Source organism: Fusarium odoratissimum (genome assembly GCF_000260195.1).
Source record: "Fusarium odoratissimum NRRL 54006 unplaced genomic scaffold supercont1.9, whole genome shotgun sequence".
Lineage (NCBI taxonomy): Eukaryota > Fungi > Ascomycota > Sordariomycetes > Hypocreales > Nectriaceae > Fusarium > Fusarium odoratissimum.
In genome coordinates, this window is record NW_022158695.1 from 1,049,324 (window position 1) to 1,070,234 (window position 20,911).

A 20,911-nucleotide genomic window follows, 5' to 3' on the forward strand; every position below is an offset into this window, starting at 1 on the left:
GGCTGCTTTATTCACTGACATACCCTCTGCAACCATCTGGAGAGCGGCGCTCATATCTTTTTCAGTAAAAGAAGGCATTCTGAATTGATTGGCGTTAGTTTGAAATTAATTGGAATTAAATTGGTAGAGTTGTGACTGTTTAAAGTATATATAAATTGGGTGGCTGGGTTAAAAGTGAGGTGGCCGGTCTGTGGGGGTGGCCAGTCTTTGGGTGACGGACGTTAGGACAAAGTGCATATTCATTCGCCTGCATTGACTACGCGTCCGTCCTGAGTCTCGCGATGCACAACATGCAAGACTTCGTATGATGGAGGATGGATGGATGCATCTTGTTAAGTGTGTCTTGGTGATCTATAAGAAGCACAGAGGCTATGTCGTGTTGTGATCCTTCGTTTGTGCATGTGAAGCTCAACATCAGCAGTGTCTCTTGAAAGTGTCATGATATGCTTTTACATCCATGACGGTCTGAATAATATCCCTACGCGGGCGTTACACAACCCATAATTTCTCCTCGCCTGTGGTTGCACTCTCACAGGCTCAGCATGGTCTGATCAAGACAGACGTCAACCGGATCGAAAGATCGTATTATCCGAAGATCTTATCTGGTTGTGGTCCTAATTTCAGGAGACTATGACCATCGCAGATCTACATGTAACCGTTGCTTTCCAGGCTCTTCTCTCCAGCTCGATCCGCGGTTACCACAAGACAAATTTGTAACGTTTGCTAACATCTGCCACACCCGTGACCAGCCGGGCGCTCATGGCGCGTATGGTAAACGCCGTAATCCATAAAGTAGCCAAGGTAGTCAGCAGTAACGTAGGCTTCGACGGGAGTTTCGCAGTGGTTCTCGTTAGTTCTAACGGTAATGCTCGCTGACAGCAAAAGTGATCCGCAGCTGGGACAGGCTAAGGTCTAGGCCGAAGTCAGCACTGGAGTCTGAAGCCATTTGCTTTTCCTCCGCCTCATATCATCTCGCAGATCAGCCAGTAAGGATGTCTCAGATGTGCTGACAGCGCACGCCTCCCATCCACTCACGCTTCGCAAAATTGAACGAACTCTGGCATGGATGTCGCGTAAACGAGAACAACAAATAATATTTGAAGCCTCGTGATCTTATAGTCATGACGAACAAAGACAGGCTGCCCTCCTTGATGATGATTGTGCCTCCTCCACATGACGCTCATCAATCGACTCCCGCTCCTAAAATAACAATTACAGGGAATTGTTGCGGGCTAGTATCGTCGTTCACACATTCCAGAAGGCCGCGTGGTAGGATCGATCACTGGAGCCGTCTTGACCCCAGTAGAGAGCGACAACACTCCCTGGTTCAGTTGACACAAGGCAAGGTGAGCCTGAAATGTTGCTGGTGGAGTTTGAACACCCCTGAGAATACCACAAGAGAGATTGTTAATGGCGTTCATCATCACTGGAATTGCATTCTTTACTTGCTTGTCGATGGCGTAGGGTAGAGGGTCCTGAAATGACGATTTTAAAAGATATTGGCCACATGCTGTCTTGCCCAGACTTTTGCTCATGTCTCGATCCCTTCAAATTGTCTTGGAAATCCCTATAAAAGTCGCCATCATGATGAGACGGAACTGGGGCCGCCAACATCTTCAATGACCCGAGCACCAGTCAATTGGTCATCTAGCTCTCAACATCAGGGAAGCCGAAGTTGAAGCAGAAACATGTCTCAAGCCTTGCAACACAAAACCAGACTCCAGAGAGAGACAGAGGCCATGAATTGGTATTCACACAGTACGGGACATAAAATGGAGCATAAAAGTAAACAAGCCTTTTGTATGACCCGCTGTGTCGTCCCTGTCTGTGCGGGTTAGTCTAGCATTAGGGGATGCCATTTGAGGAACAACTGGTTGGTTACTGGGTCAGAGTTGACAAGGGGTTTCTTTTTTAGGGGTCTACTATAGAGAGAGCTACCGTTATTAGTCCATCTGTCCGTCTCCTGATGGATGATGCAGTCATCAACAAAACAACTGGACTTTGGGTCCTCCGCTGACAGACGGGACGGATTTCAACAAGAAGCTGAGAGGAATGCTTATTACAAGACATGGTCTCAGTTATAATTGTCATGGCTGACCGTTTGTGGCGTGTAATTAATAAGCTAGATGAGATGGACAGAGCCCTGAGCCACCACCAGGTCTTTTATTAAAATTGTGGCATTCGATCTCATCATGGTTGAAAAATTCAATTAGTTGTCCGCAAGTGCAGTTTCAGAAACCGTTAATTCCCATGTATGAGGAAATGCGCGAACTTTAATTGGCACTTGAATGTACTCCTGAGTGGTTTTTAATGCAAAGAAATGCCACTCATCGCAGACTTCAGCTGAAGTGCCGAATTGCTTCAAATGATTCAAGAAGACCAATGTTTACATCTCGCTTTGTGACTGAATGTTTTGATCTAATGGTTGAGGTCATTAAGCACATCGCTCACAGGGCTATCATCATCTACCATGCATTATTTATTACTAATGACGCTTCAAAGTCTCACTCTCACCAAATACTGCCAAGAGCCAGACGAGGCGAGGCGAAAACAGAGGCAAAAAACAAAAGAGACAGAGATAGATCCAGGGGGAAGATGTTGGAGCTTTCCGGGAGTGCCGTGTGGCTATGGGCAGGGAAAAACCTCGTATGGCGTCCATTTTTATGCCGTGGCTGTAGGACAGAATCCAAACATAGAAATTATTCAAGGCCAAAGGGGGGCTTGCGCTATGCCCGGAGCTGCATTAGTGGTGTTGGTGGTCTGCCGTACCGACAATCCCACCTTTTTACCGTGTAGAGAGTAGAGCACTCTCCCTGTCGTGTACGAAGAGAGGAGACTTGCATGTGGCCAGTCCAGTCCAGTCCAATCCATTTCAGTCCAGTCCCAAGAAAACAATCCCTTTTCCCAGCCGAGCCCAGGTTGTTTTTGTTGGTGTTAATACCTTTCCTTTACCTTGGCAAGTAGAGTTACCACTGCCAGTCCAAGTCCAATCGTTCTGGTGAAGGCTTCTGTTTCCGGAGCCTGGCTCTTCTTCCCTTTTTTAATCTTTATTATTGTTTTTATTCGACGCTCGTTTTGTCTACTAGCATTCTAAACCCTCGCTCTGAGTGCCTGTTTGACTGTTGAACAACCAACCTAAACGATAATACGATCGAAATCATCGACGACGACATCAACTCCTTAATAACCCAATTCTCAACAACAGCCTTTCTGCTGAAACCCAAATCTACCGAGTCGTTATAACCTTCGAGAGCCACTCGCTGGCTGCTTGTCCATCATGGCTATGAGCCTCCCACAGCTCGGCGGCGCAGGAGGCCCTCACACTCAACCCTCTTTGCCATCGTTGCCAGCACATCTTCAATCCGATACGCATCTCACTGCTCATCTCGCCAGTCGCTTCCATGTCTCGCATCCTACCGCCCGACTGTCTTCTCACGCTCTCATCTCTCTCAACACCTATACCAACTCCTCAAAGGGTCCCGATGGCGGCAAGGAGGGGAGCGCCATGGCTGGCGCCGAGGAAATCGCTGACAGAGCTTTTCTGCGATTAGGACACAGATCCGAGAACCAAGCCGTTGTGTTTTTGTAAGTCTATGATGCTAAAAGCCGGAGAGTTGAAACCAAAGTTTACTAATATCCTTATTCAGGGGTGAATCTGGCGCTGGAAAGTCTACTATTCGAGCCCACCTCCTGACTGCTCTTCTCAACAAATCATCGACGCCTCTGTCCACAAAGCTCTCTCTCGCCGCATATGTCTTTGATAGTCTCACAACTACCAAGACTGCCACAACACCCACTGCTTCCAAGTCCGGTCTCTTCTACGAGTTGCAGTACGATACTTCAGCCACAACAAACCCTGTTCTGATTGGTGGTAAGCTCTTGGATCATCGTCTGGAGCGTAGCCGTATCGCCGATGTTCCCACAGGAGAGCGTAACTTCCACGTTCTTTACTATCTTCTTGCCGGAACAAGCGAGGCTGAAAAATCTCATCTCGGCTTGGACGGTGGTTCTGCCACTGGAACCACTCAAAAGCGATGGAAGTATCTTGGCCATCCTACTCAGCTCAAGGTTGGAATCAACGATGCAGAGGGTTTCCAAGTTTTCAAGAATGCTCTACGAAAGCTCGAGTTTCCTCGCGCCGAAATTGCCGAGATATGCCAAATCCTCGCCAGTATTCTTCACATTGGTCAACTAGAGTTTGAGACAACTAGCCAGACCAGCGTCACTGGCGATGATAGTGGTGGTTTCTCTCACGAGGGTGGTACAACCATTACTGCTGTCAAGAACAAGGATGTTCTCAGCATCATCGCTGCTTTCCTTGGTGTCAGCGCCGCTGACCTCCAGACCACTTTGGGCTACAAGACCAAGATGATCCACCGAGAACGTGTTACTGTTATGCTCGACCCTAACGGTGCTCGTGCTCACGCCGGAGAGCTTGCCCGAACACTTTACTCTCTTCTTGTGGCTTGGATTCTTGAGACCATTAACCAGCGACTTTGTGCTCCCGAGGAGTCCATTGCCAACACCGTCTCGATCGTCGATTTCCCCGGTTTCTGCCAGCAAACTCCCACTGGCTCTGCGCTCGACCAACTTCTCAACAATGCTGCTACCGAGTGCATTTACAACCTTACTCTCCAGAACTTCTTCGACCGCAAGGCTGATATGCTGGAGTCTGAGGAAGTCAGCGTTGCTGCGACCAGCTATTTCGATAACTCGGACGCTGTTCGAGGCATCTTGAAGCCCGGCAACGGTCTTCTTAGCATTCTCGATGACCAAACTCGACGAAACCGAACAGATATGCAATTCCTTGAGGCTCTTCGAAGACGTTTCGATGGCAAGAACGCTGCTATCGAGGTCGGCTCTGCCCAAGCTAAGCTTCCTGGAAGCAACTTCATGACTGAGAACACATCTGCTGTCTTCACCGTCAAGCACTTTGCTGGTGAGGTTGATTACCCCGTCAAGGGTCTCATCGAAGAGAACGGCGAGATCATCTCTGGCGATCTCCTCAACATGATTAACGGCACTAAGAGCGAGTTTGTTGCCCGCCTTTTCGGTCAAGATGCTCTCCAGACTGTCACTCACCCCAATGAACGCACTACCGTTATGCAGGCTACCGTCAGCTCAAAGCCTATGCGAGCGCCTAGTGTCATGTCTCGAAAGACGCATCGAACTGGTCGTCCTAGCACAGCTTACAAGCGCCAGCAGCAAGAGGCCATGGAGGAGTTAGATCAGCAGAGCCAGGCTGGAGAGTCTAAGAAGAACGCCAAGATGACTCTCGAGCAAGGTGCTTCAGGCCAGTTCCTTGCCTCCCTGGACAATGTCCAGAAGGCTGTCACTGACCCTGGCACCAACTCATACTTCGTCTTTTGCTTGAAGCCCAACGATCGACGAATTGCGAACCAGTTCGACAGCAAGTGCGTTCGTATGCAGGTCCAAACTTTCGGTATTGCAGAAATCAGCCAGCGTCTTCGATCTGCTGATTTCAGTTTGTTCTTGCCTTTCGGCGAGTTTCTGGGTATGACAGACGCGGAGACAATCTTGGTCGGCAGTGAACGAGAGCGTGCTGAGATGGTCATTGAAGAGAAGCAGTGGCCCCAGAATGAAGTCAGAGTCGGTGCCACTGGTGTCTTCCTTAGCGAACGCTGCTGGATGGAGATTGCCCAGCTTGGCGAGGCAGTGTCAGTTTCTGGTCGCTACGGCGGCTTGCCTTCATCAGATGCTGGTGATGGTCTCACACCTGCTGAGTCTATGGCTTTCGGTGCCTCCAAGGAACATTTGGTTTCTGGTGGCAACACCCCTCTCATGTACGGTGAGAAGGCCAAGGGTGGTTACTTCACTGATGACACTCGATCCGAGGCTGGTGTTTCTGCCTTTGGTGGCGGTGACATGTTCAAGAACCTCGACACACGCGAGCAGATGGCTGAGCGAGGCAATGAGAAGTCTCTCGAGGAGGTTGAGGAGTATAGAGATAAGCCTAGCCGCAAGCGTTGGGTGGCTCTCGTCTTCTTCCTCACTTGGTTCATCCCCGATTTTGCCATCAGACTGATCGGACGTATGCCTCGAAAGGATGTTCGTATGGCCTGGAGAGAAAAGGTGGCGATCAACATGCTCATTTGGTTGATGTGTGCTGTCGCCGCCTTCTTCATGGTCGGATTCCCTATGCTCATTTGCCCCAAGCAGTATGTCTACAGCTCCAACGAACTCTCTTCCTACGACGGTGACAAGGGCAGCAAGGGCGCCTACGTTGCTATCCGCGGTTTCGTTATTGACCTCAATGCCTTCATTCCCAACCATTATCCTGGCAGCAACCTCGTCAGCGAGGATACTCTCTTGAACTATGCCGGCAAGGATATCAGCGCTCTTTTCCCCATCCAAGTGTCTGCTCTGTGCCAGGGCAAAGATGGTCAGATCCCTCCTGAGGTTACTCTCGACAACCGAAACACCAATATCACTGGTCAGCCCCAGCTTCTTGCCTCCAGAGATATTGATGTCAACTCTGTCTACCACGATTTCCGTTATTTCACCAATGACAGCCGACCTGATTGGTACTTCGAGCAGATGTACACCTTCAAGCATGTCTACCTCAAGGGACGAATGGGTTACAGCCCTAAGTATGTCAAGAAGCTGGCCCGAGATAGCTCTTGGAACGTTGTCACTATCCACGGAAAGGTTTACGACATGACCAAGTACCTCCAGGGTGGTCTCCGTTTGAAGGCCAAGGCTGGCAAGCCTACTCCCAACATCCCAGGTGCCACAGACTTCATGGAGGACAGCGTTGTCCAGCTATTCCGAAGCGCAAAGGGCCAAGACGTTTCCAAGTACTGGGATAACATCAAGCTTAGCCCTGTCAAGAAACAACGCATGGAGACCTGCCTGAACAACCTCTTCTACATTGGTGACTCAGATACTCGAAACTCCACCCGCTGTCAGTTCGCTACATACTTCATCTTGGCTATTTCAGTCATGCTCGCATCTATCCTGGTCTTCAAGTTCCTTGCTGCGCTCCAATTCGGTGGCAAGAACGTGCCTGAGAACCTCGACAAGTTCGTCATGTGTATGATTCCCGCTTATACCGAAGATGAAGACTCGTTGCGTCGTGCTATCGACTCGCTTTCTCGCATGAAGTATGATGATAAGCGTAAGCTTCTCGTCGTTGTCTGTGACGGTATGATTATCGGTCAGGGTAACGACAGGCCTACGCCTCGCATCGTGCTGGATATTCTTGGTGTCTCAGAGACTGTCGATCCCGAGCCTCTCAGCTTTGAGTCTCTCGGTGAGGGTATGAAGCAGCACAACATGGGTAAGATCTACTCGGGTCTTTACGAAGTCCAAGGCCACATCGTTCCCTTCATGGTCATTGTCAAGGTTGGCAAGCCTTCTGAGGTCTCTCGCCCCGGTAACCGTGGTAAGCGAGACTCCCAGATGGTTCTCATGCGTTTCCTCAACCGCGTCCACTACAACCTTGCCATGAGTCCCATGGAGCTTGAGATGTATCACCAGATCCGCAACATTATTGGTGTCAACCCAACCTTCTACGAATATCTCTTCCAAATTGATGCCGATACTGTCGTCGCTGCGGACTCAGCTACTCGAATGATTTCAGCCTTCATCGATGATACTCGCCTGATTGCTTGCTGTGGTGAAACCGCTCTCACCAACGCCAAGGGCTCTTTCATCACTATGATTCAGGTCTACGAGTACTGGATTTCACACAACTTGTCCAAGGCCTTCGAGAGTTTGTTCGGCTCAGTCACTTGTTTGCCTGGTTGTTTCTCTATGTACCGAATTCGCGCTGCGGAGACTGGTAAGCCTTTGTTCGTCAGCAAGGAGATCGTTGAAGACTACTCCACGATTCGTGTTGATACTCTGCACATGAAGAACCTGCTCCATCTTGGTGAGGATCGATATCTCACAACCTTGCTCCTCAAGTACCACTCCAAGTACAAGACGAAGTACCTCTTCAGCGCACAGGCCTGGACTATTGCCCCTGACTCTTGGTCTGTCTTCCTGTCTCAGCGACGTCGCTGGATCAACTCTACTGTGCACAATTTGGCTGAGCTTATTCCCTTGGCCCAGCTTTGCGGTTTCTGCTGTTTCAGTATGCGTTTTGTCGTCTTCATCGATCTTCTGAGCACTATCGTCCAGCCTGTCATTGTCATGTATATTGTCTACCTGATTTACCAGGTCGCTACCAACCCGTCAGTTGTGCCCATTACAGCTTTCCTGTTGCTCGGTGCCATCTACGGTCTGCAGGCTGTCATCTTCATCCTCCGACGCAAGTGGGAGATGGTTGGTTGGATGATCATGTACATTGCTGCCATTCCTGTCTTCTCTTTCGGTCTGCCCCTGTACTCCTTCTGGCACATGGATGACTTCAACTGGGGTAACACTCGTGTTATTGCTGGTGAAGCCGGTAAGAAGATCGTTGTTTCAGACGAGGGCAAGTTTGATCCCAACTCGATCCCTCGCAAGAAGTGGGAGGAGTACCAAGCCGAGCTCTGGGAGACACAGACCCAGACAGCCCGTGACGATGTGCGATCAGAGATCTCTGGTTACAGTTATGCCACCAAGGCTCAAGGACCCTTCTCTGAGTACGGTGGTGGTTACCAGCCCAGCCGCCCCGGCTCAACAGCTGGCTTCGGCCACCAGAACATGTCTCGCATGTCTCTGGCCCATTCTGAGATGCCTGGCAACCGTGCGAGCCAGTTTGGTGGCTCACAGTTCTTCTCTCCCGAGGACCTGGTTGGCATGCCTAGTGATGACGCCCTCCTCGCTGAGATTCGTGACATCCTCAAGACAGCTGACTTGATGACTGTCACCAAGAAGGGCATCAAGCAAGAGCTGGAGAGGCGATTTAATGTTCCCCTAGACGCGAAGAGGGCCTACATCAACTCTGGTAAGTCTTTACTCTCTAACTCATTTATTCGATCTCAAGCTAACAATTTCTCAGCAACTGAAGCCCTGCTTTCTGGCCAATTGTAGACTGTTTAGACTCAGCATGTATCTATTGAGACGGTCGTTATAATGCCCATGCAGCCTTGCGATAATCTTGTTTATATCTATTTTGGAGATGCGTTCATATTTTACAACGGCGAATTTTGGATGGGAAATTAAAAACTCAACATTTTTGTTAACGGCAGAACGAAAAGGCTGCTCTTATCCATATTAATGCGTGGGGTAGTTAGCGAGGGAGAGTATCTTTTGTGTCGACGGGCATATATATATTTTGTCAATCGTTATGGTGTCCGTTCTGGTTTTTGTTTGGTAGATGGGTGGGATCTGTACATATATGTACGAACAAATTTGAACAAATTTGATGTTTCAGTGATAAAATTGACTCCATGAATTTCTCAAGTGATGTTTGAAGTCAACTGGACATATCGCGAGCATTTGAGTGCCTAACAGGAGATTTTCGTTTCCTTGATAAACGGAAGTCTTCGTGGTCTTAAAATGCTGGGTATTAACAGTCGTATGTATAAATGTGTCTAGCTTATATATCCAATCTACTCATCTCTATAAATCATGCATGGCAAGTAACTTCTCGACGCCTCCCTTACTCCAGACCTTGACCTTTTCTTGATCACATGTCTCCCATACCCTTCTCATGAGTGCAATCGTGACATCCGCCTCTTCACCTCCCTCAAAAGCAGCCCGTTGCGAGTCCAGCCAGCTGAGAATGCCGAAGCGAGTCGTCAGCGTGGTGCTACCGCCTTCGATGCAAGTCGCGCGATACAATAGACGTAGCAAACGAGTGCGTAAATTGATACGTAAGTAAGGGTTGGCACCGAGAGCGAGTATCTTCTCGAACCAGCGCTTGCGATGAAAGATGCTAAGATCGGAGGGTGTGCGCAAGCTGTCAAGGAGGTAGGTGAGAAGCCATGTGATTTCGGTGTAATACTTATCATCTTCTGAGGGTTCACCGTGAAGAATGTCGTGGGCGAGGGGAAGCTTGTCAGCAGACCAGACGGGGCTGCGTGTGAGAAAGCTGTTGATTTTGGGGTAGAGCGGGTGCAGCGGATTCTTCAGGACATCCAGAGCTTGGATGGCGAAGGCAGTGAAGGCAGAGGGGACTGGGCCCTTGTCAACTTGATCCCGCGATGACTCGGCAAGTTCGCACAAGAGGAGCCAAACTTGTTCCTTTTCTTCGTAGGAAGATTCCTTGAGCTTGGCAGCCATCTTGAGAATGCTGGTGAGGGATTCTTTGCGGATGTTGGTATGGGGAGAGGAGAGGAGGCGGATCAAAGCTGCTGCCCAGCCATCTTCAACGAGGTCTTCTGCGTTTTTGCCAGCCCATTTTGTCAAAGCTGTGGTATCCTCGTCTTCGGGCAGTGGTACATGCAGCATAGCCTCGAGCTTTGAAGAATCAATGGTCGAGCCATCTTTTGAACCATTCACATCAACTGTGTCGGCATCAGCCATATCTTCATCAGCATCTGCATCATCAGACTTTTCCTCCTTGAGCTTCTTCATCTTGACCTTGCTTGATGAAAACTGTTCCAAGATGCGTTTGTATAGAGCTTTGGTGAGTTGTTTTCCTGGCTTGAACTTGTATGAAGTAGAGAAGTAGCAAGACAGGAACTGGCCAAGCGCAGCTTGCTCATCGCTGTTAGCAGAGCCCATTGCGAATGACAACTGCTCTACCAGGGTCACGTTAACCAAAGCAGTCTCACTACCAGATGATACACCATCTTCCTGGGCATATGTTTCTAACAAATCGAGATACTTGATTGGCGAGGAGGCACATCGGTTGATGCAGTTGTCAACATATGACCAAACCTTCTCCATTGGCTTTGCCTTGGCATCGGCCAGTATTGTCTGGAGAGCCTCAAATAGGGGGCTCATCAGGGACGCCTTCGTCACCATCTGGTTCTCAACTGCGACCTCGCCTAGAACCTTCTTCAGCTGCTGGAAAGGAAGATCTCGCTTCTTATCACAAAGCAGCCGCAGGAGGGCAGTGTATGGCGACGATCCTGCTCCATCGATGAGATTGTCTATCCTTGAGAACCAACGCATACCGGGGGAATAACTGGCAATTGATACCAAGTTTTCGAGCTCCATGACTCTCAGTGACTCGTCCTCATGCTGCTCGCTTTCCTTGTTGAGCGACTTGAGAACTTCTGTGAAAAAAGGCGAAACATCAAAGTTGGCAGCAAGGGCAACTTGTGGAATGACTTCATAGTAAAGGCGTAGCAAACGACTGGCCATGACCTTATGGAGAATGTTCTCAGCTGGTATTCCCTTATAAGACCGAACGATTTCTTTCATGTCAGGAATACGTTGGCAAAACGCATCGATTAAACGACGGCTAGCTTCTGCCCAGACAGGATCATTGCCCTTTGAAACCTCTTCATGCATCTTGAGAGCTTCAGCTAACTTCTCGACTGCCACGATCAGAATGCGGGTAGCAAAGAAAGATGTGAGGTTGGATTTGGAGGAAAGACATCGGATCAGGACTTTTTGATTGATGGGGAGAGGAATAATGTTGTCGAGAAGGATGGACGTGGGAGGAGGTGCCTTGGCAGATCGCGATCGGTCTCCGAAGCGAGGAGGGAGAGGAAGTTGCATAGTGTTAAAGAGGAACGCGGCATATCCAATCCATGTCATGGATAACTTTGGTTCGAACGTGAAAGATCGGTTGCTTAGGAAATATTTTGCAGTAAGTTCAGGGGCAGCGGTGAAGATTGCTACCAGAAGCTCGCTATGTTTCAAACTGGACCAAGGCCGCAACTTTTGAGCGAATTCGGCAAGGACAAAGTTATACACAGGAATGTCTTGTTTGTATTTGTCGGCGAAGAGAGCACCCCGTGTACCAGCCTTCGCACGCCCACTTGGCGTTGGGTCGTCTTCAGACTCTTTAGGGTATAGACCAGTGGAAGGATATAGAATACCAGCAGTAGGCGTCGTGCAGATGTAGATGAGGAGTTGATGGGCCTTGTAGCTCACCGTTGACTTCTCATTGACATCTTCGCCATCGCTAGTGTATGTGTATAAAGCCAAGAAGCGTACCAACGACTTGGTGTTGAAGCATCGGAATTTGACTTCCCTGGGGATCTTGTCATCCTTGAGAAGATAGAGCTTTAAAGAGTCGAGAATATCCACAACGAGGTAGGCAGGGTCGCTTTTGATCATATAAGTCACATGGGACAAAAGTTCCTTCTGGGATACAAGTTCTTTACGTCCATCTGAACCCAAGAACTTGAGAAGGCTCAGAAAAAAACGGACAGCATTTGTCCTGACGGAAGCTTTGCGCACGTCTTCCTGCGTATCTCCGATATGCCCAATTTCAAGATTTCGTCCAAGCGATGTCAATGTGAAATTTCGAGCGCGGAAGATTCGCTTCGCATAGGAGCCTCCGTCTAGGCATGTAGCTTCTCGAAGGAGACGGAGAGTAGGCGAGATGATAAAACCTTTGCTCTTTTCTGCTGACAGATTCTTTGCCAATGATTTCAGTTGCTGCTCTTGCAGAAGGGTCTGGCAGATACCGAGGCCATGCTTGACAAGTTGTAGTGAGCCTGAGAGGATCTGGAGTAGTAAAGCCAGGACCACGGCAACAGATGACATGACACCGTCGTTGTTAACCTGCACGGCGAAGGACCACATTTCCATGATATCGTTGAGAAAGACTGCATCTTCGGATGTATCTCTGGGCTTGACGGCTTCAAGGTATTGATTTAGAATGTCGAGGTTTGCTCTTCGGTCAACCTCTTCGTGAACTATTTGATCGAGGAGATTCTTGAAAGATTGAAGGCCTAGAGGAGTATGTATCAGATCAAGTTCGTTGGTGCCTTCAACAACATCGTCACTTACCATGCCTGGCGTTGCGCAAATCCTGGTCGAAGGACAGGAGATTGCGCAATTGATCGCTCGAGGTAACTTCTTCGCTTGTTGGCGCCTCGTGTACGACTTTCTGGCGCTTGCGAAAAGCGGCAGCGCCATCTCCGCTATTGAAGTCTCGTTTGCCCATTTTGACGACCTCGGAGCTTGTCGCAATCTAGATCTCTAATCCATGAATTTACTTGACTTTTGGCGTTCTGCCACGCGTGACCGCTGTCCCGCCTGCCAGATTCGGAACCAGGGACCAACAGTGTGGAGCACGGTCGGTAGATCTATTACCCGGCGTTGTTGAAGCTTATCTGCCAATCTCAAGCTTCTTCTAGTCTCGGGATTAATAACACGGAACCTCGCGAATCTAGACATGGAATAACAATATTTCAATTGACAACACTTAAGTCGCCATCATCTGTGGTGCTGTTTGGCCACCAGATATGTTCCTTCGTGTTGTGGCTGTTGTACTTTGAGAGACTGGACTTTGAGCTGTTCAAAAGCTCAAGGTACACGCCATAGCGCAAAGGAACTTGTCTGGACGTTGGGACGGCAGAGGCATTGCGAGGGAGACCAGATGGTTCCCTGAATCAAGAGGAGGTTTGCATGTTGAGTGGATCTTTGCTTGCTGTTCTCAGCAACTTGCATTCGTTCTTCCAATGCATTCAACATTTCCTTGGAGTAGTCGATAAGTAAAGCCATGACTTGGTTACATTGCATATTACAACATTGCCTTGGAATCAACCTTAGCTGAAGATAATCATCGCCATCGACCTCTAATCGACTGCTACTCTTCCCACACAGAACGAGTCAACTGAGTCGAACGAGTTCAACAACTCCACTCACAAAAACGACGAGGCCGCATCGATCCCACATCGTGAAGTCAAATGCGCCACTCCCGTTGCATCCGCCGTTGCAGAGTGGAAGGAGCTAACTGCGCAAGAAACAAGGAAAATAGACATGAGAGGATCCTCCGTCTTTTTCTACAGCCATTCCCGAAGTCAAGACTGAGACAGGTTGCCCTCCGAACTGATTATTGCGCCTTGTGCAGTGCTATAAAAAAAAACATCAGTCAGAATGACTGAAGATCGCCACTAGAACATCCATCACCTGCTATTTTGTGCTTGATGGAGAACACAACATCGCATGTGAATCGGCTTTTGTCTCCATTATCTTCAGAACCCCTCTAGGGCAGGCAAGAAAACTCAGGGCCTTTATCCTTAGTGACAAAAATGGCCAATGTAAAGGCCCTCTAACATTACACTAAACTTGCCTAAATCTTTTCATCATACTGGATACAACCTAAGGGGAACCTCTGACGAGCTTCTGGATGCATCCCTGCCAAAAGCTAGCCAAGCCAAGGTTGCAAAGCCACCCATACTTCAACTTAAGAGTCGCTATTTTAAGAACCAAGGAATGGCAAAGTCAGGGGTATCACCTTTCATCTGACGACAAGGTAGCGGAAGGAAGCGTAACGGAATTTCGCTCGCAGGGCACCAAAAGCAAACACTACGTGACTCCCTACTAAGCTAACAACCATGGATGTTTGCAGCAGCAACAGGGAGCGGTCCGGCTGTCGATCAGGCTTGACACCGACCCAGCTGCACGGTTTGACCCTTTGTCTCTCTAAACCGAGGTGCCCTAACAATCCTTTTCTGGCACACTTCCTATTGACCCCACAAATGAAGCCATCCCACCTTGTTTGTTGGTGTTTAGTGGTTTTGGTGACTCTTACTGAGACAAAAGCAGGGCTGTGCATTGTTTCTCCGGCTGAGAGATGAAGAGGCAATTGCAATACGACACTGTTATCAACGTAGTATGGCCGCTTATTGTCAGATGCCGCTGAAGGGCCAAGCAATGCATTTCAGCCGTTCTGGTCTACCAGCGCCAAATATTAAAATTTCGGGACTGTCATCGTTTAGTCATTTTGTCTCAAGATTTCAAGGCAGGCGAATCGTATCGCGTCAGCTCACGCCAGAATACGGGTCATCACAATGGCCTCGTGCTCATCACTATTCTGGGTGCCATGAAACATCATTCACGGCTGTTTTAGGATGTAGCGACCAATTCTTTGGCCAAGTAATAACAAACCTGGCCCAAAGGAGCATCCGGATTCGATGAGAGGCAGATTGACAGGCGTTCCTGAAGCTCCCACGTTTCAAGAGACCCTAGCATTTCACAGCTCACAGACAAACACGGTTGTCAGTCGCAAGGTCGAAGAGTAACAAAACGTGCAGCATACCGATTTGATGGAGAAGAGATGATGAAGAGGCCAAGTTCCGGGGTGCATCTACCAATCAGCCCGGCAGGACCAGGGTATTGCCCAAACCGGCGGTGCAACCCCAAATACGATGTATGGATGCAACGTCAGATGTCGATTCAATGAAGACAAACAGAGTCGACAAGGCTAAGATTTGCACTAGGAGCCAGCAAGCGAGGCAAGGTTCTGTTGTGCGTTTATCCGAAGAGAGCAGGGCTAAGAGCTATGACCTTTGTTGTTTGAACATGCGCTCTGTACAACGTCTGACGAAGAACGTCTCTTGTTCAAGGTGATATGATAGCTTGGGTATGGAACTCATGTTTTGACGACGCCTTCGCCAAGACCCAAGTTCACACCAGTTCGACAAGAGAATGTGAGAAATGCGCAGCGTGACGACACACAGCCTCGAACACAGGCAAAGGCCTCAAACCCCGTCATCTCATGCGGCTATCCAATAAGGTAGCAGCACGAGACCTCGTCTGGGGTCTTTTGTGGCAAGGACAAGCAGACCAAAAAGTCAATGGAAAGATCCACGACCAGCCAAAGGGCGAGTTGGAAGTGGAATGGAGTGGAACCAAATGCACGACATCGACTTGACTCGACTCTCTAGACTTAAGCCAAGGGCAACAGCGACACCATCTCGGGCACTACGTGTGGCCCAGTCAATGTGTCTCTGTGGTGTTTTGACAGAGTTGGTGTGGAGCGCTAACATGATCGGGAGTCCGTCAGGACCGTCTTCTAAGCGCCGACTGGTCCGGCGAGACAACCGACCCCGGTCCATCACCTGCACCGTGGGTTCGTCTTGGACAATCGTCAACCACTCGATACGTCGTCTTGCATCTCCCTTGGCTGCCGCCCATTTTTTTCTTATTTAATTTTTTAAAATTCGATCGTAATGGGGCTTGAAACTAACCCAGATCCCACTACAGACTCGTAGGGGCATGGGTGCCAATACTGTCGTTTGTTGCCTCTGTGGGTGTGGATATACTACCATGGGAACGTCGCAGCCCGGCCGTCATCCACGAGATGGGCTGGGCTGCATTACAAGTTGCTTGCCGCTGTTTGCTTCTCTTGTTCTTTTATCTGCCGGGTCCCTGGTCCTCCTCCTGCAGCTTTCCCGTCTTGCTTCACTTCTTGTCCTATCCCATTCCTCTCTTTCATCAACCACACTCCTCTTCTGCAGGTGCTAGTACTGGTGCTGGCTTACATATACGAAGGAGTGTACTGTACATACATACTTACATACACACTCATATCCCACCTTATCTCCATACGTTGATCCGTCTTTCAGCTTCTCTGCCATTTTTCTTTTACTTCGTTGAGTAACGAATCGTTCGTTCTTCTCCCCGCCATTCTCTTCTCCCCCAACGTTCTATACGCCTTCTCGGTATGACGTGAGAGCTTCGCAGCATGACACACGCCGGTTCTCACGGTGCCCATGGCTCTGAAGGAGCTTCTTGGCCATCGTGGCTATCTCTCTGCTGCGCACCGCTGGTCTCCTCAGAGGACAGGAGGCCGCGTCGTAGTAAGTCTATGTCTACTTCTACCTCTGCCCACACTGCCAATACTTGGGCCTCGGATTCATCTTCAACTTTGAACATTTCGTGGCCCGTAGGCAGGTTGAGCGACGACCAGTTGCTGATAGGCCAAGTCGATGAGAAGCGTTCATATCCAGTAATATACGACCAACCAATTCACCATCCCCAGCCTGTTGCAATGCCGGAGCATCGTAAAATGTCGGAGAGGTCTACAAGAGACAGTGTCTCGTCAAAGAGAAGGAGATTCTGGTCACTCTCTCCAAGTTCGCGCCGGCCGCTCATTTCAGCCCCTTCAGACTTCCGCCATGTATCAACTGCTGCCGATCCATTTCTTGATTATCCTGAACCTACGCCATCGAGAGCTTCGAATCTTCGACCTGCGAAACAGTTACCTCATCGCCCTTACCGCCCGCTCGAGTTGAGCATCTATCAGTCCGACAATGGTGTATCTCCTATCATGCCTCACTTTGAACCAAGGCCTGCGAACCCGGCCCCCTCATCAGACTATTCTGACTGTGTCTCGGATAGCCAACCCGAAGAAGTGAAACCTTCATTAGAGCATCAGAAGAGCTTTTCAGATTCTCCCATGTCATTCCACTTTCCACGTCGCCAAGCTCTGGGAAGTGCTCCTAGTTCCTCTCATGGAGAAGATGAGATCCCGCCTTTGATCCCCCCCAAGTCACCGGGTCGTCCTCGTGCGTATAGCTCGCCAGATGTGGAAAAGGTCAAGGAACGAGTTGCGAGTGCTATGCTAGAGGTTGAAAAACTCCAGAAGCAGATTGACGATGTCATCGAGAGACAGAGTCTTTATGTTCCTAGTCGACCACCAACTCCCCACTCGGTCGCCCGAACCATGCCCGGTATGAGCTCGATCTACGGGCCTGGTGACGAACCGCTCCCGCCGACTTCAGACCTGGAGCCCATGCCGTCAATTCCGGCTCTTCCCCCAGCAGCTCCTTCTTTTGCCCAGCGCCTCAACTCTGATATCATTGAAAGGCCACACACAGCACCCATCAGGTCGCCTCGTACGCCTGTGAGAACTCCTATCACACCACCTCGAAGATCCCGAACTCCTGGTGAGCAAAGGTCACCTTCTACCCCTCCTTCTCGCCCCAGGCGAGATGATATGCCCCCACCGCCACCTCTACCTTTAGTACTTCGACCTCCTCTGAGGAAGAAGAAGTCTTTTTCCCGGGTGTCGAGCTGGCTCTTCCCCGGGTCACAGCACAACCGTAACATGAGTTTCGACTCTGTCACCAACGCTCCTCGTCCTATCAGGGGCAACCAAGGATTTTACCAAGTTTCGCTGGGCGGAGCATCAGAACATCGGCGGAGCACAGAGTCAGTCGATACGGTCAGTACGTGGGAATCGGATGACGAGAACCGCACAGTCCCGACAACATGCTCTGTGGGTAGCACAGCTGCTGTGTCACAGGATGAGCCCCTCATCTCACGGTTCGCCACTTCAACGTTTGGCAGAAACGATACCCGACCTCAAAGGAGGAGTGTCGGTGTTGCAATGTGAAGGAATGATTGGATATTTTGGCTTATACCCCGCGTTTTCTCTTCAACGTTTTTATGACTTATACACTTGATGATACCATTCGTACTACGGCTTATTGCAATGTAGCTAGACTACGTGGCAAGGTCTTTGGGTATTTGAAATGCTATGGTAATGGGATAAAATATTTGGGAATTGGGTTTGGATTAAAGAACTGGTTTCTGGGCGGCAGGTTTGCTCTAAAATTTATATCCATGTTAAACGATAGAGGTTGGAGGTATAGGAGCAGAGATGTTATCTTGAGATCTGCATGATACAGCTAAAATGTATTCCGCCTAGAGCGGCATATTCCATTCGATACTTTCCACTTCATTTGTCGCCTTCATCACTGAACATTAGGGTACTGGTAAGATCTAATAATAGCACCAACACCAAACCAAATCATTATGTTGAAGGAAGTTTAATTACCTAATTCTTACTATCGTGTTTATTCCTCTTCTGAATCATGTATCACTGTTTCACTGATTCACGACTGAGCGCAATCACTGTAACAGCTGCTGAAGACATCGGCATGTGGCTAATGGTGCCTCATTTGTCAGCCTCATAACCATGCACGTGGCCCACTCTCACCTGAAGTGAAGTGAAGTGTCTTTGAACCTCCAACATTCAGGGATACTCAGCTCAGCTTAATCAACACTATTCCCAGCCAACAAATGCGATCAAAGCGCAAGGCTATCAAAGAAAGAGCTGCTAGTAGCTCAATACCTCAAACTTTGCGTGTTTATTCGCATCAGTCGTTGCTGATTTAACCTTATCGCCCTCACAGGGAGCTATTGGCTCTCATAAACATCTACAACATCCCTGTCAAGATAACCGAAGCAGTAGAAATGGTTCGAATTCCGCGCGACGACGCGCCCTCAGAGGCGAATCGCTCAGATGCATCTGATGCCGATGCTGAGAGAGGGCGACTACTCTCTGGAAATGATGATGAAGCTGAAGAGAGCTATGCGGACGCCGAGCGACTTGAGAACTGGCATACAGAGCATAAGCGTCGAGAGACCCGACGATGGAGCTACCTTGTCATGGTAATCAGCACAGTTGCATTGATCACCGTACTCGCTATTTGGGTTCACAACAAGTGAGCACCCTCATCCGATTCTCATATTTGACCCCAAACTAACATCTGCAAGCACACTGTCATCTGGATGTGAGTATGACGGAAGCTGCAATGACATTTCCAAGCTCTGGGGACAGTATTCTTCCTTCTTCTCTGTCCCATCAGAGGTTGATTCATCAACACCAGATGATTGCGAGGTCACCATAGGAATCGCCCTGTCTCGTCATGGAGCTCGATATCCAACCGCCGGCAAGACTACAGCATACAGCGCCACCATTGCCCGCCTCCAGAAATCAGTGACCAACTATGGCAAGGGCTACGAATGGCTCAGTGACTACGAATACAACCTCGGATCTGAGGATCTGACCGATTTTGGTCAAGACCAGATGATTGATTCTGGAAAGGCTTTTTATGAGCGATACATCGGACTCGCTGAAAAGACGGAGCCTTTCATCAGGGCATCAGGATCCGACAGAGTTATCATGTCGTCTCACAACTTCACACAAGGTTTCTATGCCTCTCGAGGAGAGTCTGGATATGACTACACCGATGACATTCTTGTAATTCCCGAGGAGCCCGGTATCAACAACACACTGTCACATGGAACATGTAGCTCGTTCGAGGACAATGATGAGGTTGGCGACAACAGTGCGCAGACCGCCTGGGGAAACAAATTCCTGCCTCCTATTCGGGATAGACTCAACAGGAATCTGCACAAAGCCAAACTGTCGCTACAGGAGACGATCTATCTCATGGATCTGTGCCCTTTCAACACAGTCAACACTCCTGATGGTGTAGGACAATCCCGTTTCTGCGACCTTTTCTCCATAGAAGATTGGCGAAGCTACGATTACTACATGACTCTGGGCAAATACTACGAATACGGTAATGGCAACGCAATGGGACCGACACAGGGCGTAGGATATGTCAACGAGCTTGTTTCTCGATTGACGAGGAAGCCTGTTGATGACCGCACCACAACCAATCGCACGTTGGACGGCAATCCTGAGACATTTCCCCTGGACAGGGCGCTATATGCAGACTTCAGCCATGACAACACCATGGTGTCTATTTTCTCAGCAATGGGTCTGTACAACTCGACAAGCAAGCTGCCGAAACATCATATCGTGCCAGCTATCCGAGCACATGGCTACTCATCAGCATGGGTAGTCCCCTTTGCTGCGCGTATGTATGTAGAGAAGCTTGAGTGCGGCGCTACAAATGAAGAGAAGGGAGACGAATATGTGAGAGTATTGATAAATGATAGAGTTATGGAGATGGAGAGTTGCGGAGGAGATGAGTATGGACGGTGTAGGCTGGAGGATTTCGTGGTGAGCTTGTCGTTTGCGAGGCAGGGAGGGCATTGGAACAAGTGCGGTATCAAGGGATAAACCCTTAGGAAGAGTTAGATATACAGAGCGGTTAATTGCATGTTTTTTGTTATTCCAAGAGGCTGGTAGCCGTTGTAATGGACTGAAATAGACTCGGATGCAAGGGAGCGGATTTGCTCGGATGAGGAATACGAGGCTGAAATAAGATGCTAATTATTTAATGAGATAGGAGGAAGCTATAAGCAGGACTCACCAGAACAGTTAAATCATTTTCACGATGGTTAATCTTGGAAAGAAGTCTAATTGACATGGATATGTGAATGTAAGCATTGGATGTTGCAA

General features: G+C 49.1%; 5 protein-coding genes across 7 annotated transcripts; 4 read left to right on the forward strand and 1 right to left on the reverse strand.

Annotated features, from left to right (window-relative positions):
- Nucleotides 1-269: 269 nt before the first annotated feature.
- FOIG_06737 (uncharacterized protein) lies at nucleotides 270-2,660 on the forward strand. The gene has a single exon (XM_031205943.1). The coding sequence runs from the start codon at nucleotides 1,122-1,124 to the stop codon at nucleotides 1,467-1,469; it is 348 nt and encodes a 115-aa protein (XP_031064667.1). The 5' UTR covers nucleotides 270-1,121; the 3' UTR covers nucleotides 1,470-2,660.
- A 185-nt stretch (nucleotides 2,661-2,845) lies between these two features.
- Nucleotides 2,846-9,355, forward strand: FOIG_06738 (chitin synthase; the record flags this gene model as incomplete). 2 transcript variants are annotated; one of them, XM_031205945.1, is made up of 3 exons in its annotated part: nucleotides 2,846-3,585; nucleotides 3,648-8,896; nucleotides 8,951-9,355. In XM_031205945.1, the coding sequence occupies exons 1-3, from the start codon at nucleotides 3,278-3,280 to the stop codon at nucleotides 8,980-8,982; spliced, it is 5,589 nt and encodes a 1,862-aa protein (XP_031064669.1). In that variant the 5' UTR covers nucleotides 2,846-3,277. The 2 variants fall into 2 exon arrangements, with proteins under 2 accessions (XP_031064669.1, XP_031064668.1); XM_031205944.1 differs by having other exon boundaries at nucleotides 2,910-3,585; nucleotides 3,648-8,982.
- Nucleotides 9,356-9,371: 16 nt separating this feature from the next.
- Nucleotides 9,372-15,402, reverse strand: FOIG_06739 (uncharacterized protein). Its single transcript, XM_031205946.1, has 2 exons — nucleotides 12,808-15,402; nucleotides 9,372-12,749 (listed from the first exon to the last, which is right to left on the reverse strand). Exons 1-2 carry the CDS (start codon nucleotides 12,962-12,964, stop codon nucleotides 9,514-9,516), a joined length of 3,393 nt encoding a protein of 1,130 aa, XP_031064670.1. The 5' UTR covers nucleotides 12,965-15,402; the 3' UTR covers nucleotides 9,372-9,513.
- Nucleotides 14,569-18,624, forward strand: FOIG_06740 (uncharacterized protein). 2 transcript variants are annotated; one of them, XM_031205948.1, is made up of 2 exons: nucleotides 14,569-16,607; nucleotides 16,734-18,624. In XM_031205948.1, exons 1-2 carry the CDS (start codon nucleotides 16,493-16,495, stop codon nucleotides 18,143-18,145), a joined length of 1,527 nt encoding a protein of 508 aa, XP_031064672.1. In that variant the 5' UTR covers nucleotides 14,569-16,492; the 3' UTR covers nucleotides 18,146-18,624. The 2 variants fall into 2 exon arrangements, with proteins under 2 accessions (XP_031064672.1, XP_031064671.1); XM_031205947.1 differs by having other exon boundaries at nucleotides 14,569-18,624.
- A 47-nt stretch (nucleotides 18,625-18,671) lies between these two features.
- FOIG_06741 (uncharacterized protein) lies at nucleotides 18,672-20,903 on the forward strand. The gene is made up of 2 exons (XM_031205949.1): nucleotides 18,672-19,259; nucleotides 19,312-20,903. Exons 1-2 carry the CDS (start codon nucleotides 19,009-19,011, stop codon nucleotides 20,627-20,629), a joined length of 1,569 nt encoding a protein of 522 aa, XP_031064673.1. The 5' UTR covers nucleotides 18,672-19,008; the 3' UTR covers nucleotides 20,630-20,903.
- The last annotated feature ends 8 nt before the right edge of the window (nucleotides 20,904-20,911 follow it).

What these genes read in the sequence shown, in the direction of transcription:
- FOIG_06737 (XM_031205943.1), top strand. Translation starts at nt 1,122, where the DNA reads ATGACGAACAAAGACAGGCTGCCCTCCTTGATGATGATTGTGCCTCCT.
- FOIG_06739 (XM_031205946.1), bottom strand. Translation starts at nt 12,964, where the DNA reads ATGGGCAAACGAGACTTCAATAGCGGAGATGGCGCTGCCGCTTTTCGC. An exon ending in TTTGCGCAACGCCAGGCATG is followed by an intron (nt 12,750 to 12,807) that starts GTAAGTGACGAT and finishes ATACTCCTCTAG; the next exon opens with GCCTTCAATCTTTCAAGAAT.
- FOIG_06740 (XM_031205947.1), top strand. Translation starts at nt 16,493, where the DNA reads ATGACACACGCCGGTTCTCACGGTGCCCATGGCTCTGAAGGAGCTTCT.
- FOIG_06741 (XM_031205949.1), top strand. Translation starts at nt 19,009, where the DNA reads ATGGTTCGAATTCCGCGCGACGACGCGCCCTCAGAGGCGAATCGCTCA. An exon ending in GCTATTTGGGTTCACAACAA is followed by an intron (nt 19,260 to 19,311) that starts GTGAGCACCCTC and finishes AACATCTGCAAG; the next exon opens with CACACTGTCATCTGGATGTG.